This window comes from Triturus cristatus, chromosome 6 (assembly GCF_964204655.1).
Source record: "Triturus cristatus chromosome 6, aTriCri1.1, whole genome shotgun sequence".
In the NCBI taxonomy this organism is placed as follows: Eukaryota; Metazoa; Chordata; class Amphibia; order Caudata; family Salamandridae; genus Triturus; species Triturus cristatus.
This window is the reverse complement of record NC_140589.1, coordinates 1,234,370,458-1,234,393,633: the sequence shown is the minus strand read 5'-3', so window position 1 is coordinate 1,234,393,633 and position 23,176 is coordinate 1,234,370,458. Positions and strand designations below refer to the sequence as shown.

At 41.0% G+C, this 23,176-nt stretch overlaps 2 protein-coding genes across 3 annotated transcripts in view; one reads left to right on the top strand and one right to left on the bottom strand.

Annotated features, from left to right (window-relative positions):
- NT5DC1 (5'-nucleotidase domain containing 1) overlaps positions 1 to 23,176 on the top strand; it is a 1,278,063-nt gene that overhangs the window by 309,543 nt on the left and 945,344 nt on the right. The gene's annotated exons all lie outside the window — the stretch shown is intronic.
- Positions 1 to 23,176, bottom strand: part of COL10A1 (collagen type X alpha 1 chain) — a 170,342-nt gene that overhangs the window by 53,723 nt on the left and 93,443 nt on the right. Inside the window, exons 1-2 of one of the 2 annotated variants that reach the window (XM_085612172.1) lie at positions 7,853 to 7,907; positions 6,953 to 7,109 (exon numbers count right to left, since the gene is read on the bottom strand). In XM_085612172.1, the coding sequence (XP_085468298.1) occupies positions 6,953 to 7,109; positions 7,853 to 7,885 (190 nt within the window). In that variant the 5' untranslated portion in view covers positions 7,886 to 7,907. Of the gene's footprint in view, positions 1 to 6,952; positions 7,110 to 7,852; positions 7,908 to 23,176 lie in introns of those variants that run through there. The other variant, XM_085612173.1, reaches the window with a different exon arrangement.

Below are 23,176 nucleotides of genomic sequence, written 5' to 3'. Positions count from 1 at the left end.
ATTAGATAATTAAATTCAACAGGGCCTCCTAAAATGGTCTAGCATGGATTATCGGAATAAACCTCGTCTTAACCCAGTGGCAGCTGGTGACATTTGGAAGAGGGGGGGCGGAAAAGTTGGACAATATTACATTTGTAATGCTTGACTGTGATGCCTTCCGCGCGGACCATTTAATCCCCATTCCTCTGCCCCCTGGCCTGCAGAAGCAAATGTTTCAAGAATTATGCTTGACGTATTTGTAATTCGTGCAAGAATAGAAACCGATCGACGTGGACTGAAGTACGCACCCTCTCGAGAACGGGAATGTACACTACCTAGGTTTGTAATTTGAACAGCATTTCCATGTTTCGAGAGTAATAATCCTCAACAAGAGCCCGGAAACTTTCAGCGTTACACTTAGCACTATACCAGCGCCCCCAAATTAAGTTAGCAGCACTTTTAGAATACAAGTTATGAAGCGCTATTTAGATGCTAAATGCAGTACAGTTTTGGCGCTGCAAAGAACAACGAAAGTTATCACCGCCAGTGCGTGGACGCCCAGGGACAGGCCGAGGAGCACACAGAGCAGCTGCAGCGCTTTCATGGCGAATTCTGTTCCTCTGTGGTGAGAAAAGGGGTGCTCCTTTCGGACATGAAACGACGCAGGTTTAATATTTAACCTCTCTTAAAATACTACCAAGGGGCTTCTTTGGAAGATCAGCAGCACTGGAATGTGTAAAGAGCCCGAACCCAAACACCGCCCCCAGGAGCCTGGCCAGTATGTGGCTGTAAAGCAAGGGATACTCGAATTCCACCGATGCCTAAATACGATTCAAATGTGTCTGCTGCTCAACATGATATGTTGCATAGCAACAAAGCGCCTAGGCAAATAAATACAAATTAATATATATTTTAACGAGTGGCTCTGAGGGTCTGCACATTAAAGCGTTTCTCATGTCTTAAAGAGGAATTCAGAGATCTGTGGTGGTAACACGGAATATTTGGTATCTTCTACCTTCCCATCATTTAGAAACGAAATGACAAAACATGTTTATAACGTCAGAAAGGTGAGAAGGGTTACAGAAGCGTGACACATTTGGACGGGATTATGACCAAGAAACAAAGCAATCCATCGGTATTTTATCACGAACAACCTTGCGACGTGTGTACTGTTTAACAGACGCAAACCCTCTGTCCCCAAAACGACGTGGGCAAGGAATGGAAATACTTCTATAATAATGAATGCAGAGATAGACCCAGCAAGGAACAAGTCGACACAAATGTATGCAGTCGCGGCTGATGGGGGGGGGGGGATGAAATTTCTTTTTTTTTTAAACTTACCTCACAGCCGGTCCACGCCACCTCGCTCTCAGACCTCTGATCCCCTGGGCGCCTTCACTAACGGTACTGGAGGAGGGGCCTGCCAACCCCTCTCAGCCAATCCTGGCTGAGGGCACAGCTTACGCCCGCCGCCTGCCCATTAGGAGACCGAGGGGCTCCTAATGGGCATGCGCAAGGCAGTAAAAACACAAGTACGCATGACTGGACACGGAGTAAAAATTCATCTCCATGCCCACTCATGCGCACTTGTGCTGCCTTTCCCTGGCTTGTGACAATGCATGTCAGTCAACATGACGCCGGACCGCCCACGGTCCAACGTCATGCTGACTGACATGCATTGTCAGTTAGTTCTCCCCACCCTCTGCGTCTCTGAACTTAAGTAAACTAAGTTCAGAGACACCGAGGGAGCTGCGGGCGGGTGCGCGGGGCGGGGGGGCTACGCCCCAACGCCCCAATGGACGATCCGCGCCTGTCTTAACCTCAGGACTTGTCAATGAGGGTATACAACACCAAAACCTATGCCTACTATGGTTATCTCTGAGATTTCATATAACAAAAAGCCTGTTTACTGAAGTTAACACAATGTAATTACAATCCACCCATGAAGACCTACTGGCTTGAACATATGCTTTTCACAATAAATTAGGGGCCTGATTTAGATTTTTGGAGACAGGTTACTCTGTCACAATTGTGACGGATATCCCGTCCACCTAATTACAAGTGCATTATATCTAGGGCTCCCGGTTTTATGGTATTTCTTTTTTTAACCCCTTCGCCGCGGCACAAATTTTGCCGCGGCGCTTGGGGGGTTTGGGGGCAGCGCGGCGCCGCCATGCTCGTGACGGAACCACTCCGTCATGAGCCACGGGCGCGCTGTGCTCAAGACGGAGTGGTTCCGTCACGACTCCGCGCACTCGCGCTAATCACCCGCACAGGCGGGGAATCAGCGCCGCGTGGGCGGAGCGGCCGCCAACGGTCGCAGCATGACGGAACCACTCCGTCATGAGCACACGGCGCCCGTGGCTCATGACGGAGTGGTTCCGTCATGAGCAGGGAAGGGGTTAACATTGCTATCTGTATTTATCCATATTTATTTTTTGGACGTTTTATTTGTATTTATCCATATTTATTTTGTGTTTGTGTATAAATGAAGTTGTAAAACTGTACATTTCCATATTTATTTAACTGATAGGCACACACTCATACTTTGATGTCTGTCGTGATTTAGCTATTAAAGCTGCCAAATATTACGTAACAATACATCCACTAAATATTAGCAATATACCACAAATGCATGTTGACATATGCCATTATTTATAGAAATTTCATCCTGTTTTTTTTTAATTTCCAATGCTTTCCATCTGCTCAGCTGTTGGGCGACAATTCATGAAAGACAGCATGGAGAGTCACTTGAAAGAGCACAATTTTCTGTATTTATCCACTTTTAAAAATAAATGCAGACAGAAAACACATTGTTTTCTGTCTGTATTTATCTGTAAAAATTCGTAAAAACGGAAAACAGGGAGCCTTAATTATATCCTAGTGCATTTATAATTATGCGGACAGAATATCCATCATGTTGCTGATGGGAGTTCCCCGTCTGCCAAACTTTACATCAGAAAACGTGATGGATATCCCTTCCGCCTAATTACTATTACATTAGATCCTAGTGCACTTATAATTAGGGAAAGAGGATCTCTGTCTCATTTGTGATGGAGTAACTCGTCCCCCAAACTCTAAATAAGGCCCTAAATCAGGTTATTTGCCTTTTTTGTACCTTTTCATATTAAAGAGATAAGACCTGTGGCAGCTAACATAACTTTCCCAATGAACCAACAAGGGCTGATAGCCTTTATCATTGGCTGGTCATCATAACCGCTGAGGCCTACTGTATTGAGTATATTCTTTCCCACAAGACACCCAGGAAACATACAGTCAAACGATTTCGTACAAAAGTATGGTTGGCAAAATAATACAAACAAGCATTGGCATAACCAATAGGTCTCGCCTTTGGGACCTTATAAGTGTTTAGCTATGCAACAGTTGCATAACTAAATACTTATAAGGTTCCAAAAGCAAGACCTATTGGCTATGCAAACGGCCGTGAAAGTGATCGCGATCACGATCAAACATCAAAGAGGCCATGCGGCCGCGAAAGTGAAAGTAATCGCGGTAAAGCGCGGAGCGCGCGCCCGCGCACATGCACTGTAGCTCTAGGCTGGCCTGGTAGCACTTTTTGGAGCCCTCTCAATAAGTCTCGCCAAACCAGCGCATGCGCTGGGTCAGGCGAGACCTAAAAACCATCCTAAGAGGGGTTAGGATAGCACATCATATTATAAATCTTCTACTCCCCAGAATTTTTCTGGGGGGTAGCCTACACCAAAATCCTTGCCTTTTATGGTAATCTGGGAGATGGAATGTAATAAAATATCTGTCTACATTTGTTTACTCAGTATAATGACAATACGGCCTTAAATTAAATATTTCATGATATCTGACTGTTGTATCTTTGAATAATAAACAGATCAGGCCCCTAGCCTCGATTACTGGCTTGCCTCCTTAACATAATCAGCCCTGCTCAATTGAGCATACATTGGAACCCGTAAGACAAAGAATGATCAAATTTCAAAATGTAATCAATGACATCTGCCAAAACTGTATACAGCTCCTCGCTAAATGTCCTAACAAGTATTATGACGTTGCATATCTTCATTCCCAAGGGTTTGTCAGAGAGGGTAACCAGCATCAAAACTCTTGCCTAATACAGTAATCTCTGGGATTCCATGTAACAAATATCTTGTCTGTAGCCTTTACCAGAGTGTAATGACAATCGATCCATAAAATCTCATCGACTTTAACTAATGCTTTTCACAATAAATAAGTCAGGCCTAATGCCTTTGTCAGAACTTTCATAATAAACAGAGCAGATCAAACCCAGGCTATCTCATGTAACATTTACCAATGACCCAAAAAGGCCTTTTGTATTGAGCCTAAATTTACCCACAAGGCAACCATCAGGCATACAGTCATTAAATTAAAAATGTTTACAAAACTGCATTTAGCAAAACAATATGCAACCACTTCTAAGAGGAGTTAAACGTGTTCTCACAGTGAAAATATTGTACCTTAAGAGTTTGTCAGAGGTGATAATCAACATCATAACCCTTGCCTACTACATTAATCTGTAAGATTCAACTCCGTGAAATAACAATCACTGCTTAATGATTTTAACACATACGTTTCATAATAAATACACAGACTTGCTGGCTAGGTTGAAGCTATAAATAAATTTAAAAAACGGATCAGGCCTAAAGCCTTAATGATTAGCTCATCACCATAACAAACTCAGTCCTGTTGTATTGAGCATAACCCATGCCGCAAGGCAAAAAGTGCAGTACAAGCACTCTTTTTTCAGGGCAGCACACAACGTCTGCCAAATCAAATGCAGTACTCAAGATGATCAGTGTGTGGGCGGAGTCAAAGCTCCTGTCTCATTAATAGTTCTGTAAGCTCTTTTTCTGTTAAACACGTAAGGTCTGTCAGCTGCGTTGTCAACCCAGACCTAAAAAGAATGTTATAATAGTTTTGCAACTATTGCACACAACAACATTGGCATTTACAGTATGTGTCAGTTTACAAACTTTTTGCACACCTAAATCCTAATCTTCTCTAGAGGATATCTTCCAAAAGTAACAGTGGTGCCTAACCTACATGGATTGCCATTCTGTACAGCCCTTTCATTGTGTAAACTGCCTTCGATTGTAGTAGCTGACAGTTCCATCCTGGGACTTAGGGCCCACTGTATTAAACTTTTTTACAATTGCAATATACTAAAGGTAAAATGCTAGCGAGAAAATTCTTCAGACCACAAGGTGTACTTTCAACTCAACATGTTTCGGAATGCAGACAGAGCATGACTCGCCCTTCCTCTTTCCAAATGTCAATGTTTTGCAATTGCAATTGTGGTTGCAGACTATTGATTGTGCAGATCAGCACCTGAAGGGCGTGGAATCCATTTGGAAGGTGGAAGCTCCTCTGTGACATACAGACTCTGCTGTGTGAATTTGGGCTGTTAGCACTGGGAAGAATGCAATAGTCCAGGGGACATCTGCATGTTCTCACAATGCCATTCACAGAATGCTGTTTTATGTTTTTTATTGCAGCTACTGCATCATAAGGGGCAGGTACTGCAATAAAAATAGAAAACAGTAGGAATTCTGTGAATGTATTTAGTTGAGCATATATCTGGCATTTGTGGTGTAGGCTGGGAATATGGAATCCCGAATAGCTACGGGAAAAAATTACAACAATATCGAGTTACCAAGTATTGAAAAGTATGGTTCCATACATTTTCCATACCTAACTCCACCTGTATGTATGTTGTAGGTATATATATCTTCAAGGTCCGTAGATGTGGAGTTAAACCCTTACCTCCCTCTGTGCACTTACCTTTCGATTTTTTGTCCTTTGGTATTTTTGTAATGAAATTCTGTCCCGTCGAAATTCAGGATTCAATATTCCCAGCTACAATCAAAATATTTTTTCTATTGTAGACTATGGTAACCACTAAAACCACCTTGCCCTGCAGAAGAGTTCTGTGCCCAGCATTAAAGAAGCCACTGAGTGATGTACAGCCTTTGGTCTTTCTTACAGTGCCAATTTGTTTTGAAAGGCAAAGAGACTAGAGGCAGATGGTGTAGGTGAACTGGACTTAACTCCTGTGTGTTACAGCATGAAGATCATAGACCCCTTATCCTGTTGAGGAACTGTTTCTGAACAAATTAATGAAGAAATGCCTCTGAACCTAGATTCCTCTGCAAGATTCTGGTCATCGTGAAAAAAGCTGCTTTCTGCATTTGACAAAATATAATGCTGAGGGCATACATAGAACTAAAGTTGGCGCAACTTTCCCCATGCCTTTGTAGATGACATACATTGAAACATAATTAGTGCATTTTTGCACTGATATTTTTAGATGAGATTGATTGTGCTGGTGCAATATTGCACCCACTTTTAGACTAATGCAAAATGCCCTTTGTCCAAAGGTGAGTCGGTTTTCCACTTGGCAGGCCCTGCAGAATATAGTAGTGATACCAGTGCAATATATAGGAAATGTTGGTTCAAGATTGCACTATATTATATCACTGTCAACTTAACCTGACTGGTTTGCACTTGAACACCTCTCCTGTTGCTCCACGTAAAAACATATTACTGTCTTTAAAATGTTGTGTCTGTATTGCATTGCAACATTTACGAAACACTTCGCAAAATACTGCTTTTAGATTATATAGCGTTTACTAACCCTATGTGAGGGGCAGAAGTGCTTGCAGTCTTAAACCCATTGTAAGCCCAGACCGCAGCACTCACTGGTGCAAGCCAGCAAAATGTCCGCGTTGACTGACTGCTTTTGGGGCACCAGCGTGACAGCCTTGGCTCTACAGCAGTTAAGCAAATTTTAGATTAGAGCTTTAAAATGGATAGTGCACGCACGGAAAACGGGTCGCTAGGTCTGTGAAAGTGATTACAGTGTCGGCCCTGCTGGACGGATTATAGTTATTGAAATAATCAGTGTTTGTTGCATGACTAACTCAAAGTATAGGTTTTGGCGCGAAGTCGCGAGGACAGCGCTTACCTTGGCTCTTCACGTTGTTGAGCGGCAGGTACGGCGGCGGCCCCTTCACGCTCGACTGCTTCGAGTATCTTTCTACGTAGTAGCCGACGGAGTGGATCTGGTATGGCCATAGCAGCAGCAGGAAGAGCGTTTGCAGCTGCATATTCCTTCGTAATTTCTAAAGAAAACATTTTTTTGCATTAATGTTTGTAGACAAAAGTTAATTAGGTCCAATTCAGTTATCAACGCGTGCCTAAATTAACTATTTCGGCCTATTGATATTTAAATTAAGTTATGCGCATATTATTTTGCTCATTCGTGTCCATGCCGCATAAGACACGCACTGTTCTACGTAGTTTCTTAACAATGTAAGTGTTATCCATTCAGACAGAGAAAATTCGAGCAACCGCTTTCCCTTTCTTCATGTTTGCTGACTTTGTCAACATTTTACTAGGCTGAACTTGATAAATCGTTTTTTTCTTTAATTTATTTTTTTGTGAGGTATTGTCGTGCCATGCAAAAGTTAAATGCGTTCCTAAATAATTGACCCTCGATTTCTGCGAAATCATTTCAACGTGCGGTCGCAAACGACCAGATGCAGTTGCCTCCTTAGGTATTAAAAAAAACATTTATAAAATTACTGGATTCTGACAAATAATTTATTCATGCATGAGCGTTTTGTAGCCCGTAGTTCAAATGCAGTTCCGGAAAATAATTTATCCAGGGCGCATTTGCTTTTCCATAACAGTATGGTCATAAAAATTGTCTTGAAAGCAACTATCCAAGAATTATTTGTATTGTCTGTCTATTGGTGAATGATATCGGAAATCGCCTTTTTATGCATATTCCTGCATCAAGTGAACCGCGGTTTCATAAATAAATTGGGAAAATAAGCCAAACCACATCCCAGTAGAAGCTTACCCGCATTTGTGAGTTCCAAGCCAGTGGCGGCATCCCGTTGCTGTTACAGCCGGTATTATGGAGAGGCTGTTATTAAACTCTCACCGTGAAGTGTATATATACAGTTTGTGGGATAAGTTGGCCAGAGCTTAAGCTCCTCCCTAGCAGGCATGAAGCACTAATTACATTGGAAAGGTATCTTACGCAGGCATGTTAGTTCAGGTACGAATTTCACTTTGTGATGTATGAGGTGGTGGCAGTTTAGTTATAGCACTCTGTGCTTGCCAAATTATGTTGTAACACTTGAAAAATTATATTACATTTTCTCCTGTGTGGTACCTTGGGTTAACTCACGTTCTTTAGGCACAGCTAGAAAAAACATAGTTTAAAACAAGGTTAAATGCAGATTATATGTAAGGGATGGGTTTGCACCACATTTGAGGGAGGGCTTTCTGCCCTATTATGTGGCGTAGCTGCTGAACTCAATATTACAGTAGTGCTTTCCTGCTGCACTTACCAGTAAATGTGCTGGAAGGTTGTCAAAAAGACTGCAGTAACAAAAGTGGGAAATATCACCTTCACAAACCAATATGAATTCAGGGCTTAATTCGTGCAGGGGGTTACGGTTGGAGGACACCACCACTGCTTATAATTATTTAGGTGCATGGTTGTCTGATTTGAGTTCCCCAAAACATCATCTTCACATTACCTTCATTTTGCCGTTAAGTACCTGGGAACTGCAACCATACGGGCAAGTAATGAGACAAATTCAGCCTTCAAAGCCATCATGAAATCTGAACGGATATCTTACCAGGCTTTGGAATTTGTTAGATATGAGCAATCAAAACATGCCAACCAAGTGGGGTCATCTAAAATGCTCAGCTCCCTGTTCTCTTTCCATCCTACTGGCCTCGTCCAAAGAACGGTTGAATTAAAGATTGAGTCCTGTGAGTACCGAAGGAATGCGCCCATCCTTCTTTCCAGTCCACTGTTAAACACCAGGTTTAGGAAGGTCCTAATGGCTACAGAATTCTTATTGTCAGATCCATTTGCGCTCTTCAATTTTAGAATCAATCCTGAAGCTCCCTGGTGTCTGTGGTAACTTTCTCTGGATGCAACGGGCAGCCTTTGCTGGCTGGGAGTGTGGGTACCATCTGGTAAACCTTGTTCTTGTTATGACACAGCTTGGCCAAAGTCATTGGTCACATGGAGACATCTATACACCCTGGTCTGCAGGACCTATGGTAGTTATCTCATATTGATATGCAGGAAACCTTTTGGGGTTCCACTCTTCGGTTCCTTGAAAACAAAGTCAGTGACTCAGAGTGAATGGAACGGGACCGCCCTTGAATTTGGGCTGCAAACTGACATAAAAGGATTGTGGTTGTTACCTTGCCCCTAGTCTCAGGAGCTTGTGTGAACACTAGAGTAGCCCTTGAGTTAACTCTGAAAAGTCTGAACACCTAGAAGTAATTCTGAGAAGATGTTGTGGGAGAACCGTATTCCCGGTGGGAATGTCACTCTAGAAAGCCCAGGTGGCATTCAAAGCATCCTTCATTGCGAAGTTTATACCGATCGGAACTCATAAGAACTAAAAGAACACTAGTGTTTCCAGGCATTTATGGCATGGTGGGATTGCCCCTCATGCAGTGGAGGACCCTTGCCCATACTTATCCTAAAGGATTCAGAAGTTGTGGAATATAGCTCCTTTGGAATATGAGACAACAATCAGAAAGGCGTATGTTTCATTTTGTGTTGCCTACAGGCAGATATAAACTTTAGATGACTATATATACCTTGTCCTCCACTCTTCAATTTAATGGTACTCTAAATGCACAGTGCTACTAATCATACATCCAGTTGCTTTGGCAACCTGAAACTGTGTTAGTTTATGGTTATGTGTAATCTAGAGTATTAGAGGACCAGGTGACTAGCGGAGATTGACAGTATGCTTTTAGAAGTAAGATGAGTGACTATGGAACTTTGGGTAACAGTGAGCAAGCTTTTTTTTTTTAAATGGAGTTTTCTTAAACTACAAGGCCTCTGCAATGAGAGCTGTATGCGATTTAGAGGCTGTTTGCTAATGGGAAATAGAGGACGTAGGAAAATCAGAATTCCATATAGGAAGTTGGTATCGAACCTAAACAACAAGACCGGTTTACCAGTGGAGTCATTTGCTTATACTAATCAGTTATTTACTGTGAGAAAACATTAGTACGCGTATCATTAAATGATATAGATGGAGGCCTGAAAGCTTTACAAGAAAACATGGTTTTATTGGTCATAGGTATTCTGTGATTCTGAAAATATAAAAAAAAAATCAGAACGGTACCATTCAATAGATGCCAACATATAAAAAGTGCAAAAAAGTAACAGACATGTGAGAAAAGAGTGAGGGGACATACAAGGAGCAAAATGCAGGGTTGCTACACCACAGAGCAGAATATTGAAACAAAGACCTAGGCTTGTCAAGCTAAGGTTGGAGCACCATTAGAGTCCTCAAGGGAATTTGAACCATTAATGTTTTCACCACTCACAATCTCAGGTAGCGGCTGGATGACCGCGGGCAGCAATCTGCCAGGTATGTTTGTGAATTAATCCATTTCTAAATATTTTATCAGTTTGTAATTAATATAGTCACGATCAGGAGCAGGGTGAGCTTGGGCTGCCAGGTACCAGGTATGTTAATGATTATTCTGTGTTGTTCAATGAGTGATGAATGAATTAATTATATACTTCTGAGTGCACGCATGACCGGAGGCGCTAGGACTCTAAACAGCTGAATGAAAGAGAAATCTGTTAGAAGAAAAAACAAGTTTCAGAGCTCTGCAGTCAGCGATGTGATTTCTGAGGCAGCGGAGGGCAGCTGATTCCATAGTTCTGGTGCCAGAACCGGAAAGTCTGCCTCCTAAGCAGACTTGTCTGAATCAAGGAACTGTGACTCTAAGATGGGAGATAGAGCAAAGTGCACACACAGGTAAATACTGAGTGATTCGACTTCAGCTAGGGAGAGTGATGAGGACTCATTTGAATGACTGTTTGCTGATGTCCCTCAGAACTGTGCTCTGTTTAACAGTTAAGAGATGCAGTGATGGAAATCTACACTGAATAATTCGTTTTCCCCAAGATTGTGGAAATTCACCACTAACATTCTTCTGCACAATTGCAATCAGAACTACTTTTCGGGGATATAATACAGAGGCACTCTTTTGTAGCACTTTGGATCAGAGGTTTTTATCTCAACAAGCTCACAAATTGGTTATAAACAACAATGTCTCAAGGGTATTATTCACAGGTCAATTATATGTGGGACAATTAATTGTGACAGATTAAATCCAAAGGGGGAAAAAACCAAGGAGACATTTTCAAGTAAATGTAAAGTATATTTCAATTGACAAGCATGTTGGACATATTAAACTTCATATGTACAAGCACATGGGTCAGTAGCACTGCGTTACATTAAATGACATGTACCCAACAAAATACTGTGCACATGTGCTCGTGAAGTATAGTGATGGCGCCAGTGACACGTGATGTGGTGTATACAGCGAGGGCAGTGGGCACAACAAGAGACAAGTGAGATAAAAACACAGGTTTACATATTTAGGATACCGCGACAATTAATGGTACATTAATACAAATTTCAGATGAATAGGGTATCCATGAATAGGAGCGTCAAGGGTTCCGCTGTGGAAGTCAACAGCGTTTCGGCCTGCAGAAGTGTTAGGCCATCATCAGGATCAGGTTAAGTTTTATTTAGATTGCAGTGTCATGATAAACAATGGACTCCTGCCGGCCGTCGCGATTCATTCCTTCTTTGTTTAGCGGATATTGAATAGCCCGCCCTACAGATCTTCAGAAGTAATGTTGTTACCCCGTCTCTGTGATCCCCCAGTTCGATGATGACTCCCTAAATCTACGTTCCTGGACTGAACCCCACCCCCCTCCCTATTGTTTATCTTGACACTGCAATCTAGATAAAACGTAACCTGGTCCTGATGATGGCCTAACACTTCTGCAGGCCAAAACGCCATCGACTTCCACAGCGCTACCCTTGGCGCCCCTATTCACGGATACGCTATTCATTTGAAATTTGTATTAATGTACCATTAATTGTCGCTGTATTCTAAATATGTACACCTGTGTTTTTATCTCACTTGTCTCTTGTTGCGCCCACTGCCCTCGCTGTATATACCACGTCACGTGTCACTCTCACCGTCACTATACTTCCCGAGCACTTGTGCACAGTATTTTGTTGGTTACATGTCATCTAATGTAACGCAGTGCTACTGACCCATGTTCTTGTACATATGAAGTTTAATATGTCCAACATGCTTGTCAATTGAAATATACTTTACATTTACTTGAAAATATCTCCCTGGTTTTCTCCCCCTTTGGATTTAATCCGTCACAATTATTTGTGCCGCATATAAGTGACCTGTGAATATTACCCTTGAGACATTGTTCTTTGTTACAGATGATTTATTGCCCTGGTCTCTTTTGTGGTCGTTTACTATTCAGGAGCATATTGTATTTTTATCCATCCCTTTTCTCAGTCTCGCCTAACTATATAAGTGAGGCGGTTTCTTCCCTTTCAGTGCAACTTTCAGTTAATAAAGTCATTTATTTATTGATTTTATACAAGTATGGATTTTTTAATCATGTTTATGTAATTGAATTTTACATTTAATTGTCTCTTAGGTCCTCCTGCCTCGGTTTCTTCCCCGCTGGGCTACTGGGAGGTTCTGAACCTGGCTTATTATAACAGAGCTTGGGTGGATCCTTCTAATATATGATGGTTATACCATGTCATACAAGATGCAATTGAGTATATGATGGTAGATCCTTGGCAAGCAACTGAGACATTACCCATGCTATGAACTGGGAATGTTGTTGCTACATCTTCCATATGGTGGCTGGCTGAACACGGCACATGTGCTTTAAGCCTTCACATGATGCTGCACAGACAGTTGATGATAGTCCTGAACATGTTAGGCTGTACCAAACATGCAAGAGTCTCACACAGGTATACATTTCTACTGCCACTCTATGTTGACTGTATCTGAGTATATGATGGTATACATGAACTTTTGTGGCTGCGTTTTGCCACGACTTGTAGGTGGGCTTATGAGGCTACTTCTTGCAACCGCTTTGAGATTGCACCCTGCACATGATGGATGTGCCTGGACATGGGATGACTGCCACTGTGAATAACTTACACTTACCTGTGTTTCTGATTTTACACCAGTTTTACAGAGGCAAAAGTTGAGCAAAAGAGGGTATTATCACTATAGGGCATATGCACCCTGGTATATGAGACTCCAACAGGAGTATGAGGATTGTTCCATCACATGAGACTGAACTTGGACACATGCTAGCTGTGGATGTGCCTGTCATATGAATGGCAGCATGTGGGCATATTAGAGTGTACCTGGCACAATGATGGCAGTATATTGACCTGTGGAGCTCTACTCACCATATGGACGTATGATGGGTACTTCTAATTATATAAGAAGGGCCATAGCATATGATGATTACACCCAATCATATGATTCTGTTGCTACCGTTTGACAGCTGTACCTATAAGCAGTATGATGCTGTCATACGAAATTGTACCTGGTCATAGGATCTTGTACATGGTCATATGAGGCTAAAAATACTGTGGTTGTAAATCTTCAAGGGCATTATACCATCTTTACTGTACTTTAGACTTGCTGTACTTTGGCTTATGTGGCAGCACACATATATTATGCCAGTAACTTGGCATATTTTTTAGCAGTTTTATTTATGTGATAAAGAACTTCCTGTGTACATTACAAGGATATTGGAGGTCACAGAGGAGTTCAATGACAATATAGAGGATCGAGGCCGAAGGAACTCCAAGGTAACTTACAATATCCTTATCATAAAATAGCAGAGTGTACTTTATTCTTTGCAGTGCATTGTCACACCTTCACCTTTTCCATTAACTACTTAAATCCTTGGTGCATAGCTCTTTCAAATGAATGAGAGAGCTTGTGTGCAAATATGAAGAATAGAAATAGAATCTCTAGTGAAAAAGTTAACACATCAAAAATGCTGTTTGATATTTGTTGCAAAAAGAAATTAGAAACAGTTTAATACAAGTCAGGTTTTTATTATAGGGCACAGTAGCTCTGAATATGTAGAAACATGCCGAAAGATTCTACCTGTTCTATAATTACCTAAGGAGTGCAAAAAATAAAAATGCTGCCATAAATATCTACTTTCCGCAACAGTTGCTTAAATGATGCTCAGTGACTTGCTATCCACTTTGGCTGCAGGATGTGGCAGCAGGCATTGTTGCATCAGAACTCAACTGTAATTGGTTATTGCAGTTGGGTAGCTACGTCATTTCTTTATAACTGATGACTGGGTGCGCCACATATCGCCTATTAAATATAGAATTATAGATGGGTAACAGTGAATTATGGGGATATTTTTTACCTACGATGACTGAATTACATCATATACACCATGAGAATGAGGGTTGTCTATGATGCCTCCCGGAACCCAGAACTCACAAATTTTAATTTTGGTAAATATATATCTCGACATGCAGATAAAGTCAAATGTGACAGATTTTTGGGAAATTAATAACAATTTTAAGATCATAATGGGGGATTCCAACTTGAAACCTGACCAGTCGAAAGTGGACGAATCACTAAATGATATCCTTGAAATGTACAATATCCCACTTGCAAACTCTCCAATACCCACAACTTCGAAAAAGTGAAGTATCATATGTGATTGGTTTGCAAAACTTTATTAATAAATTCAAATGGTTGCGCTGCTGGTGTGACCTTAATGTTTGCGTCCCACCACCACCTGATTGATTATGTTTTTGTCCCTTATGATATATTTAAACTCTTTCCGGATTTTAATATAATGCACCATGAAGAAAGTGACAACTGGGTGTTATAGGGCACCCTTTTGGTAATGGAAACAGGTTGAACAAAAAAAGTAAATACAACCAGGGGTGGATTAATGAAGAGTGTAGAGAACATAAGAAAGTACTTTGGAAATTACGTCTCTCTTACAGGAGAGATCTAAGGAATGTAAATGTAGAACAGATTCTGGTGCTGGAAAAACAATATAAGACACATATAAGAAATAAGAAAATTAGTTTCTGTAATATAAATTGGAATGAAATTTTAGAAGTTATTCAAGCGAGTGATCAAAAATCATTTTGGGGATAGGTAAATAATATATTTGATGTATACACAATAGAACCATCTCATACGATATCAGAAGAGGATTGGGTCCAGCATACACAATTTATATTGTTCTCCTTTATTAAAGATAGCAAAAAATAAGCATAGCTCAGACACTGACACAACTGATTTAGTTCCAGTGGAGAAAATTAAAGAAACAATATCTGCATTTAAATTAAGTAGGGCTGCTGGACGAGACAACATTCCAGCAAACATTTTAAAAAGGACTCTCGATTGATGGGCAGAAAATGTGAAGCTCCTATTTAGATGGATTGCAGAAACTGCTAATATCCCTGACTCATGGAGATGTTTGGTGATTAAACCATTAGTGAAGAAAGATTATGGGAAAATCATCACAGATTGATGACTAATCAGCCTCTTAGATGTGTCTGCAAAAGGTTTTGCTAAAATCCTACTCAAACTGAGGATGGGTTATGGAAAATAAATCTTTTGCCCCTTGAACAAGGTGGCTATTGAGCAGGACACTCAGCAATTGATCTTTGGTTTGCTCTTTTGGCAATTATAAGAAATTCCTTAGAAATAAATCAGAGAATGCTCAGCTGCTTCATGGACTTCTGCATTACATTTGATAAAGTAGATAGAGGTGGTCAGTGAGACAAACTGCAAACTTGGAATATTCTAAGAGGTCTATTGTCCTTGATCCAAGGGCTGCACAGTTCAATTTGGACTCAAGTGGAAATGGACCCTTTGAGTTGCCTTACTGAAAAGATAAGGATATGTAATAGACTGCGCCAAGGTTGTGTCCTAGCCCCAAGTCTCTTCACTTTATATGTTGCTAATCTACCATGTTTTTAAAATAATTTGAATTCTTTGTCTCATAAAATGGAAGCTATTCACATACCCTGCTTAACATATGCTGATGTCCGTGTTATTTTAGATTATCCCCAAGAGGCCTACTGAAAAACATTGATGCATTAACAGCATCATTTATGACAAACCACCTAAAGATTAATATGGAAAAGACTGAGGCGTTTTGGGGAAAATAAAACGAAAATAGAGGAAGTCAAAACATATAAATAATTGGGGATTATTTTTTAATGCAAATCTAAAATGGAATGAACATATGAAGGGTATCAAATCCAGAGCAATGCTACACACGGACTCCCTTGTGAAGTTAAATGTACAGGGAATTTCTTTTACCACACTTTTGAAAGCTTTTTTTAACAAAATACCTCTCTTTTTACTTTATGCTTTTAAAATATTTTGTATGGATAAGAGTGATATTTTAGATTCTGTGGAGAGTGTGTGTTTGAAAATAATTTTAAACTTCCCAAAATGGTTAATGATCTAGAGAATTTGGTGTGAATTAAAATGATTATCATGGTCACATATGGTGGAATAAACATTTAAAATTGATTAAAAAGACTTTCACTCGCTGGCAGCCTAACTAGAATAGCGCAGATTTTTAGGTTTAAAGTTCAACATAGTGAATTAAAATGGCCACAGGCTCTCTTGAAGCATATAAAAAATATTAAACAGTATTTCCTGTAGTGGAGATCCATTTCCCTGTAAAAAAAAATACTTCAAGAGGGTGCACTGACATTGTCTCATCAAAAGGATATTCTATATGTATCCCAAAAACCTTTGTTTAAGATGACCTTATCAACTCTTGGAAACTCAGATGTGTTTCCATTTCATTTTATTATCTGAACTTTTCACTCCGCCATGAAATCATAAAATATAGGCTAGGATGCAACCCTTAAATGTGGTTTCCAAGCTGGGCAATATCAATCGGGGAAATGGGAGGTCTTTGCATATGTACTTTAAAAATGAAATGTAGTGTTGTTCATGTTTTAATTGGTTGTCCTGTATTTTTAAATATGCATAGAAAATATTTAAGATTTTTGTTCCTAATGTATGGAGTTTTAATGCAACGTACTGAGATTTACCTTTTATCATATATACCACTTTTAGATTTTCAGATGTTGCAGTTGGACTGGGAAGTTGTTTTACGATCTGCGAGAAATTATGATAATTATGAGTGGGATTAAATAGTAATCAATCTGTATTGGTTTTATGAACAATTGTCTAAATAAACCTATTATTCACTACTGCTACTACTACTACCACTACCCCTACTACTACAACTACTACTACAGAGGATTAATAATAGCATCAATTAGAGGGGCATGCATAACTCCTGACTAGAGGAAGGCATTTATCATATTAATAGTTTCCAGTTCAAGAGAGGGTTGGATTAGTTTATAACTGAGCATGGGTCCACAGATGAACTGGATGCTTTTATGTTTGCAGTCAGGCTCAGCATTTCATCAACCTCTAGGGGTTTGAAATAGATGGATGCTGGCAGTGGAAAGGGTAGCAAGGAGAAAGGTTTTGGAAACAAGTCTGGTGCACTGGAGATAGAGTTGAGTATTTTGGGGTTTTGGATTCGAAAGAACTCTGCATAGTCTTAACATTTTTGTGAGATGTTCATGGGTGCATTTCAATGTGTTTAGTGCATCACTGATACCTTTTGTGACTTAGGTCTTTTTGTCTCCCGTGATTGTCCTAAAGTAGCTTTTTGTGTTTATTAGGCAGCAAGGTTTGTCCTATTCACAGCGGATATTCTAGGTTCTAGTTGATACATTGCAATTTGGTAATTTTGCCATTGAGACATCTGATGAGTGCTTAATACCTTATTTGGGTTTGCAAAATTTGCCAGGAAAGATTAACAGGAGCATCATTTTACTTTAGGAATTTTGTATATGGCTGCCCTTGTGACTTTGTAGCCACTTCTGAATGATGGTGGTGTATAAGTTACAAAGTCTCAGTGGATCAAGAGCTGTGGAAAGGTATATTATCCCAAACATTCATTGCAATTTTAGCAGGGGTATTAGCTCTAGAACAGACCCAGCTAAGTCACGGGGCCCAGTCCCTGGATGATAGGCATGGTCCCATTTAGGTGTTGGTATGCTGATGGATTTTCTGTAAAAGGTAAGCATGTAGGTCTTTAATTGTTAATTGTTTTTAATTTGAGGTAATTAGGCTCTTTTTGTAAAGTTGGGTGGAGGCCATTCCAAAGGTAAAGATCTTCAACTTTATGAGATCTTCCTGCATACTTTAGTCATCTGAGATTAGTTTGGTGGAAATAAGCTGCATCATCTTCATCATATTTATGATCTGCATCCTTCTCATTATGCATTAGTAACCAATGCCTCACTGAAATGGTGTGAAGCCTGGTAGATACATAGGAGCACCTCCAGTCTGGTGCATACACTGGAAACAGGCCACTTTATCTTTGTGTTCTGTTCAACAGTTTTCACACACGCACTGTTCTGATGCATTTTCCATCTTGCATGGACCCAGGAACCTCAGGGCTTAGTAGGTGACATACCTTCACGCCCAAGTGGACCATGTTGAAAGCATCACGATAGAAAAGTGTTTAGAGGTAATGGCTGCACTTGTATTATTATGACTACAAGGGATGTAAGAGCAGTATAATTGCAGCAAAATTCAGTGCTTTCCAGTTTCCAATGAAAGCATATATTTACTTTGGCAGGGTTTTATTGGTTGGAATGGGTTTTAACAGAAACCTTAACGATTCTACTTGACTCATGACATTAAGGGAGGGAGAGAGAGAGAGAGAGACATATAGCCTTAAAACTGGTATTACCATACGTACCAAGGATACTGGTCCTGAGCAGGTGTTTTGCAGGAATATGGCATGATGACCTGAGCAAGGAAATCTAGCACATCAATAGGTGAAGCAGAGGTCGTCATCACAACTGGACATTTAGGCTATATGTTGCATTTTGCGGTTACTGTATACTTGCTGTCTAGCGTTTGGTGGTACTACTGAGATGTGTCTGCACATCAGTAGATCTTATTACATGTGGGAGCTCAGCAGTGGCATAATATTTTACCATGCCTGCTTTGACTGTATGCAAACCCATTGGGAATATTATTTGCTCGTCCACCATATTCAGTATTGTGTCCATAACCACAGGTGTTTTTTTGAGAAGATAGTTGGGCCACTGCAGTTGGAATGAATTTGTGGCATGAAAATGCAGTAATTTTATGTGAGGTGGTATGGAAGTATACACCTATGTTGGTCTCTGATGCCTCACCAGTGGCAGACACAATATGATGTATGGTCTTCATATTGAGATGATATAAAGCCTGTAACTGATCTATGTATCCTGTTAACAGGATTGAGGGTTGTCCTTTCAATCTTGGGTTGTCAATTACTCCTAAAAACGTGTTTTGCCCGGTGGCACTCCACAGCCTGGCCATTCACCCAAAAGTAGAGCATGATGTACAAGTAAAGGGATGTGGTGTATTGCCTGGAAAATGAGTTGCAACACCTACCTCCATGTTGATAGTATGAGTGGTAGTGAGAACGGGTTGTATAAGCATTGAAAAATAACTGGAAGCAATTTGTTTATTGAAGTTATGATGTATTTGATGTACTTGCCCATGTAATGCCAACTTTAGAATGTAAGAGACTTTCAAGCCTAATTCTTGTGTTGTGTGGTTGTCTTTCATAATTCTTATTCAGTGGAATTAACGCCTGAAAATTCTGTCTGGTTGTTTATGCTTTGATGCTAAAACCAAATGCTATTACCATGTCCTGAAACTGTATGCTCATGAATCGCTTGTGCTAACTTCGCGAGTTCGAATTTCGGTGTTCTTGTAACTTTTACACGTGCATTTCTTGAAAGCTATAGCTATTACCAGAAACTAATGTTAATACATACTAACTCATAAGGTCCCTGCAGACGTCCAGAGACAGAAAATGCAGGGCACATAGCAGAAATAAACAATTCCATACAGTGTGCCAGATAATTTCTCAGAAATCCACTTTGCATTAGAATATTTTTTCCACAATTTTTAGGCTGCTGTTCGGTTTAAAGAACAAACTTGAAGTACTTAAGTATGTCCAAATTGAATGAATTTAGCCTACGCCATGTCTTGCAAGTTATTTTTCCAGTTACTTGAGTGGAATGTATAATAGGCTTTCCTGGCACTGTTATCGTAAAACATTTGGCAGCAACTTTTTGAAGGAAATTTAATGATTTTTAGTACCTTACATATTCTCTGTAAACATGTCTTGAATGGGGTCTCAGCATAACCTTCAGGCATTTGCCAGCGCTGGTAGGACATAACTATTGATTTTGCAATTCCTTCCTTATAACAATATATTTATTTATCCTGTTATCGTTTAAAGACTCTTAAGGTTTAAAAAAATATCATAGCTTTAACCCTTTCTTGAATGTTATGAATACCACTGTTGGAATTTTTAAAGGTAAATCAGAGTTAATTTTTTTTTATTAACTGTTTTTAAGGAGAATGTTTCTTCTGTTAAGAATATCGAACAGTGAGCATAGTAATGGATGCATTACATATTCATAAGTTATAGACAGGCGTTTCGACTAAAGAGTACACTGTTGATCAGATGGTTCTTCAAATGCCCCCTGCGCACCAATCATATATTAATTATTAACAATTCATGTTCAATCCAGTGGAGCATAGTCAGTCTACTGGTGTCCATTGTCTACATTTGTATTTGGGTATTTCTCTCATAGCTACTCCTTGTCCATTGTATGATGTTTGGGGGTATTGGTTCCAGTAGGTTCTAGTCGATAGAATGAAAAATTCCTAACTATCGTTCAGGAAAATTTCAATTCTATTAAGGACTCGGAGGCAAGGATTATGCTTTACGCTTTCTTCACTTTTATTACAGCAGCCTTTTAATTGTATCTCCAACAAACCACATTTCCCATGAAACACGGAGAATTGGTACAAACAAATAACAGACAATGCAATTCAATCAGTCCACAACTGCCCAATCCCGAAGCAGCATCCCCACCATAGTCCTTCGTCTCTGTCCTTAGTGCCTCTTTCATCGTACAAGTCACGCCATGGCCCTCTTCTCGTGAGTTCTGTTTCTCAGTCTCCGTTCCTGGAAGAAGAAATGGAATTACCAATACAAACCCACAGAGAATGCTATACAAAGCAGAAGATACCATATACATTTACTGAATCAGTAGAAATTCACAATCATCATGCCAATAAAGCATAACTTAGTTACTTACTCTTATGGGGAGGGTCTCCCAGATGAACGATCCGTCGGTGGAATAATCCTCTCCTCCGAGTCCTTAATAGGATTGAACCTTTCCCTTGCAATAGCTAGGACGTTTTTCATTCTATGTCAGTACCGGGGTGAGGATTATGTTAATTTAAAGTTTACTGACCACTTCTTGATCCCTATCTAACACTGGCTTAAAATAAAACCTCTCAAAGGTAGAGCACCAGTCCGCCGTGTTCATAATATCTTCCAAACCGGCACTTAAACTGAACGCCTAAGAGGCCACCGTCCCACGAGTGGAATGTGCACCAAAGATGTTTAGATCCACTCCAGCTTCCTGGATGACCCACCGCACCCAGGGGGCTATGGTCGGGAAGGACACCACCTTATGCGGCTTCCTGAAGGCGATTAAAAGTTGCCTCTCACCTGGAGGCTTCAATTCTGCCGATACCTCCTCATAGGCCTTCAGGCATTGAACTACACACAACTAAAGTGGGTCCGGAAAAGAAGGGTATTCTATGACCCTAGTATTGGTTTTTGTATGTCTACTGAACATTAAAGACTCTCCCAAGGGGGAGAAGGCTCTTCCAGTAATGTCCAAAGCCCGGATGTCTGAGACCCGCCTGCATGATACCTTGCAGAGCAGCATCGCTAGCTTCGCAGAGAGCTCATTCCTTGACAGGAACCTTTTAGGGTCCCATGACAGCAAAAGATTAAGCACCTTATTAACGTACCTAAGAGCCAAGTACCTTGGCTCTAGTGGCAGTAATAATCTGATGCCCCGTAGTCGGTGACACACAAACGGATGTTCCCCCACAGGGGACCCGTCCACGGGCATCTGCCCCGCGGTGATGGCTGAACAGAAGGAGTTGATTGAGGGGTATGCCATCCCCTTCTGGGCTAGATTAGCCACAAAATTCAGAACCTGATCAACATCTATGCCTACAGGATCACAACCCTGCCGCACACACCAACGACACCATCTCATCCAAGCACAATGGTATCGCTTGATGGTTCCAGCAGACCAGGCCTTTGACAAGAGGTCCTCAGACTGTGTCAAAAGTCCCCGGTGCGACCATCTACCCCTGTAATACGCCACCCTATCAAGCGGAGGGAGTCCTCGAACACCATCTGGTGTGGGATCTGATCCGGATTAAGAAGGAGAGGCGGAAATAGGGGGAGTGGGATTGGGAAATCCCAAGAAAGTTTCAGAAGAACCGAAAACCACACTTGAGATGTCCATGTAGGGGTGACCAACACTATGTCCGCCCGCTGACGTCAGATATGAGCTGACGCCCATGTAATTATTGCGAACGGGTGAAATGCATATTCTGTCTCGTGTTCCCAATCCTGTAGGAATGCGTCCGTGGCTGCTGCAAGGGGATTCGGCCTCCAACTGAAGAACCTGGGAAATTGGTGATCCAATCTGGAGGCAAAGAGGTCCACCAAAAATGGGCTACACTTGGTCTGCATGCTGAAGAACACTTCCGGATGAAGCTTCCAAAGGCTGTTGTCCCGGAAGTGAGGGGACTGCCAATCCGCTACCCGGTTCTACTGACAGGGAAGATATTCTGCCATGACCTAGATTTGATGGTCTAGGCAGAATTGCCAAAAAGTGGTCAGTAGGTCAGATAGTACCTTGGAGCGAGTGCCTCCCAGGTAATTTATATACCTGACGGCCAAAAGTTGTCCATCTTCAGTAGGACACACAACTGAATCTTGGCCTGGGTCCAACAATTGACCGCAAAAGACATGGTCAGAAGCTCCAAACAGTTGATGTGTAATCTCTGTTCTTGATGAGACCACAACCCGCCTGTGGAAAACTCGCCTGACCTGCTGGCGTCGGACTCTATAATGAAGTCTGTGGTTGACCCAAAAATTGTTCTTCCGTTCCATGCTTCCATTAGGTGAAGCCACTGAATGTTCTCCTTCTGCACGTCCTCTGAGAGGGTGTCCAGCTGGGAATAAGTGATTCCTTTTCACCTGCGTGCTGCTTTTAAGCGCTGAAAGGCCTGGTAGTGCAGGGGTCCTGGAAATATGGCCTGGATGGATGACGATAAGAGA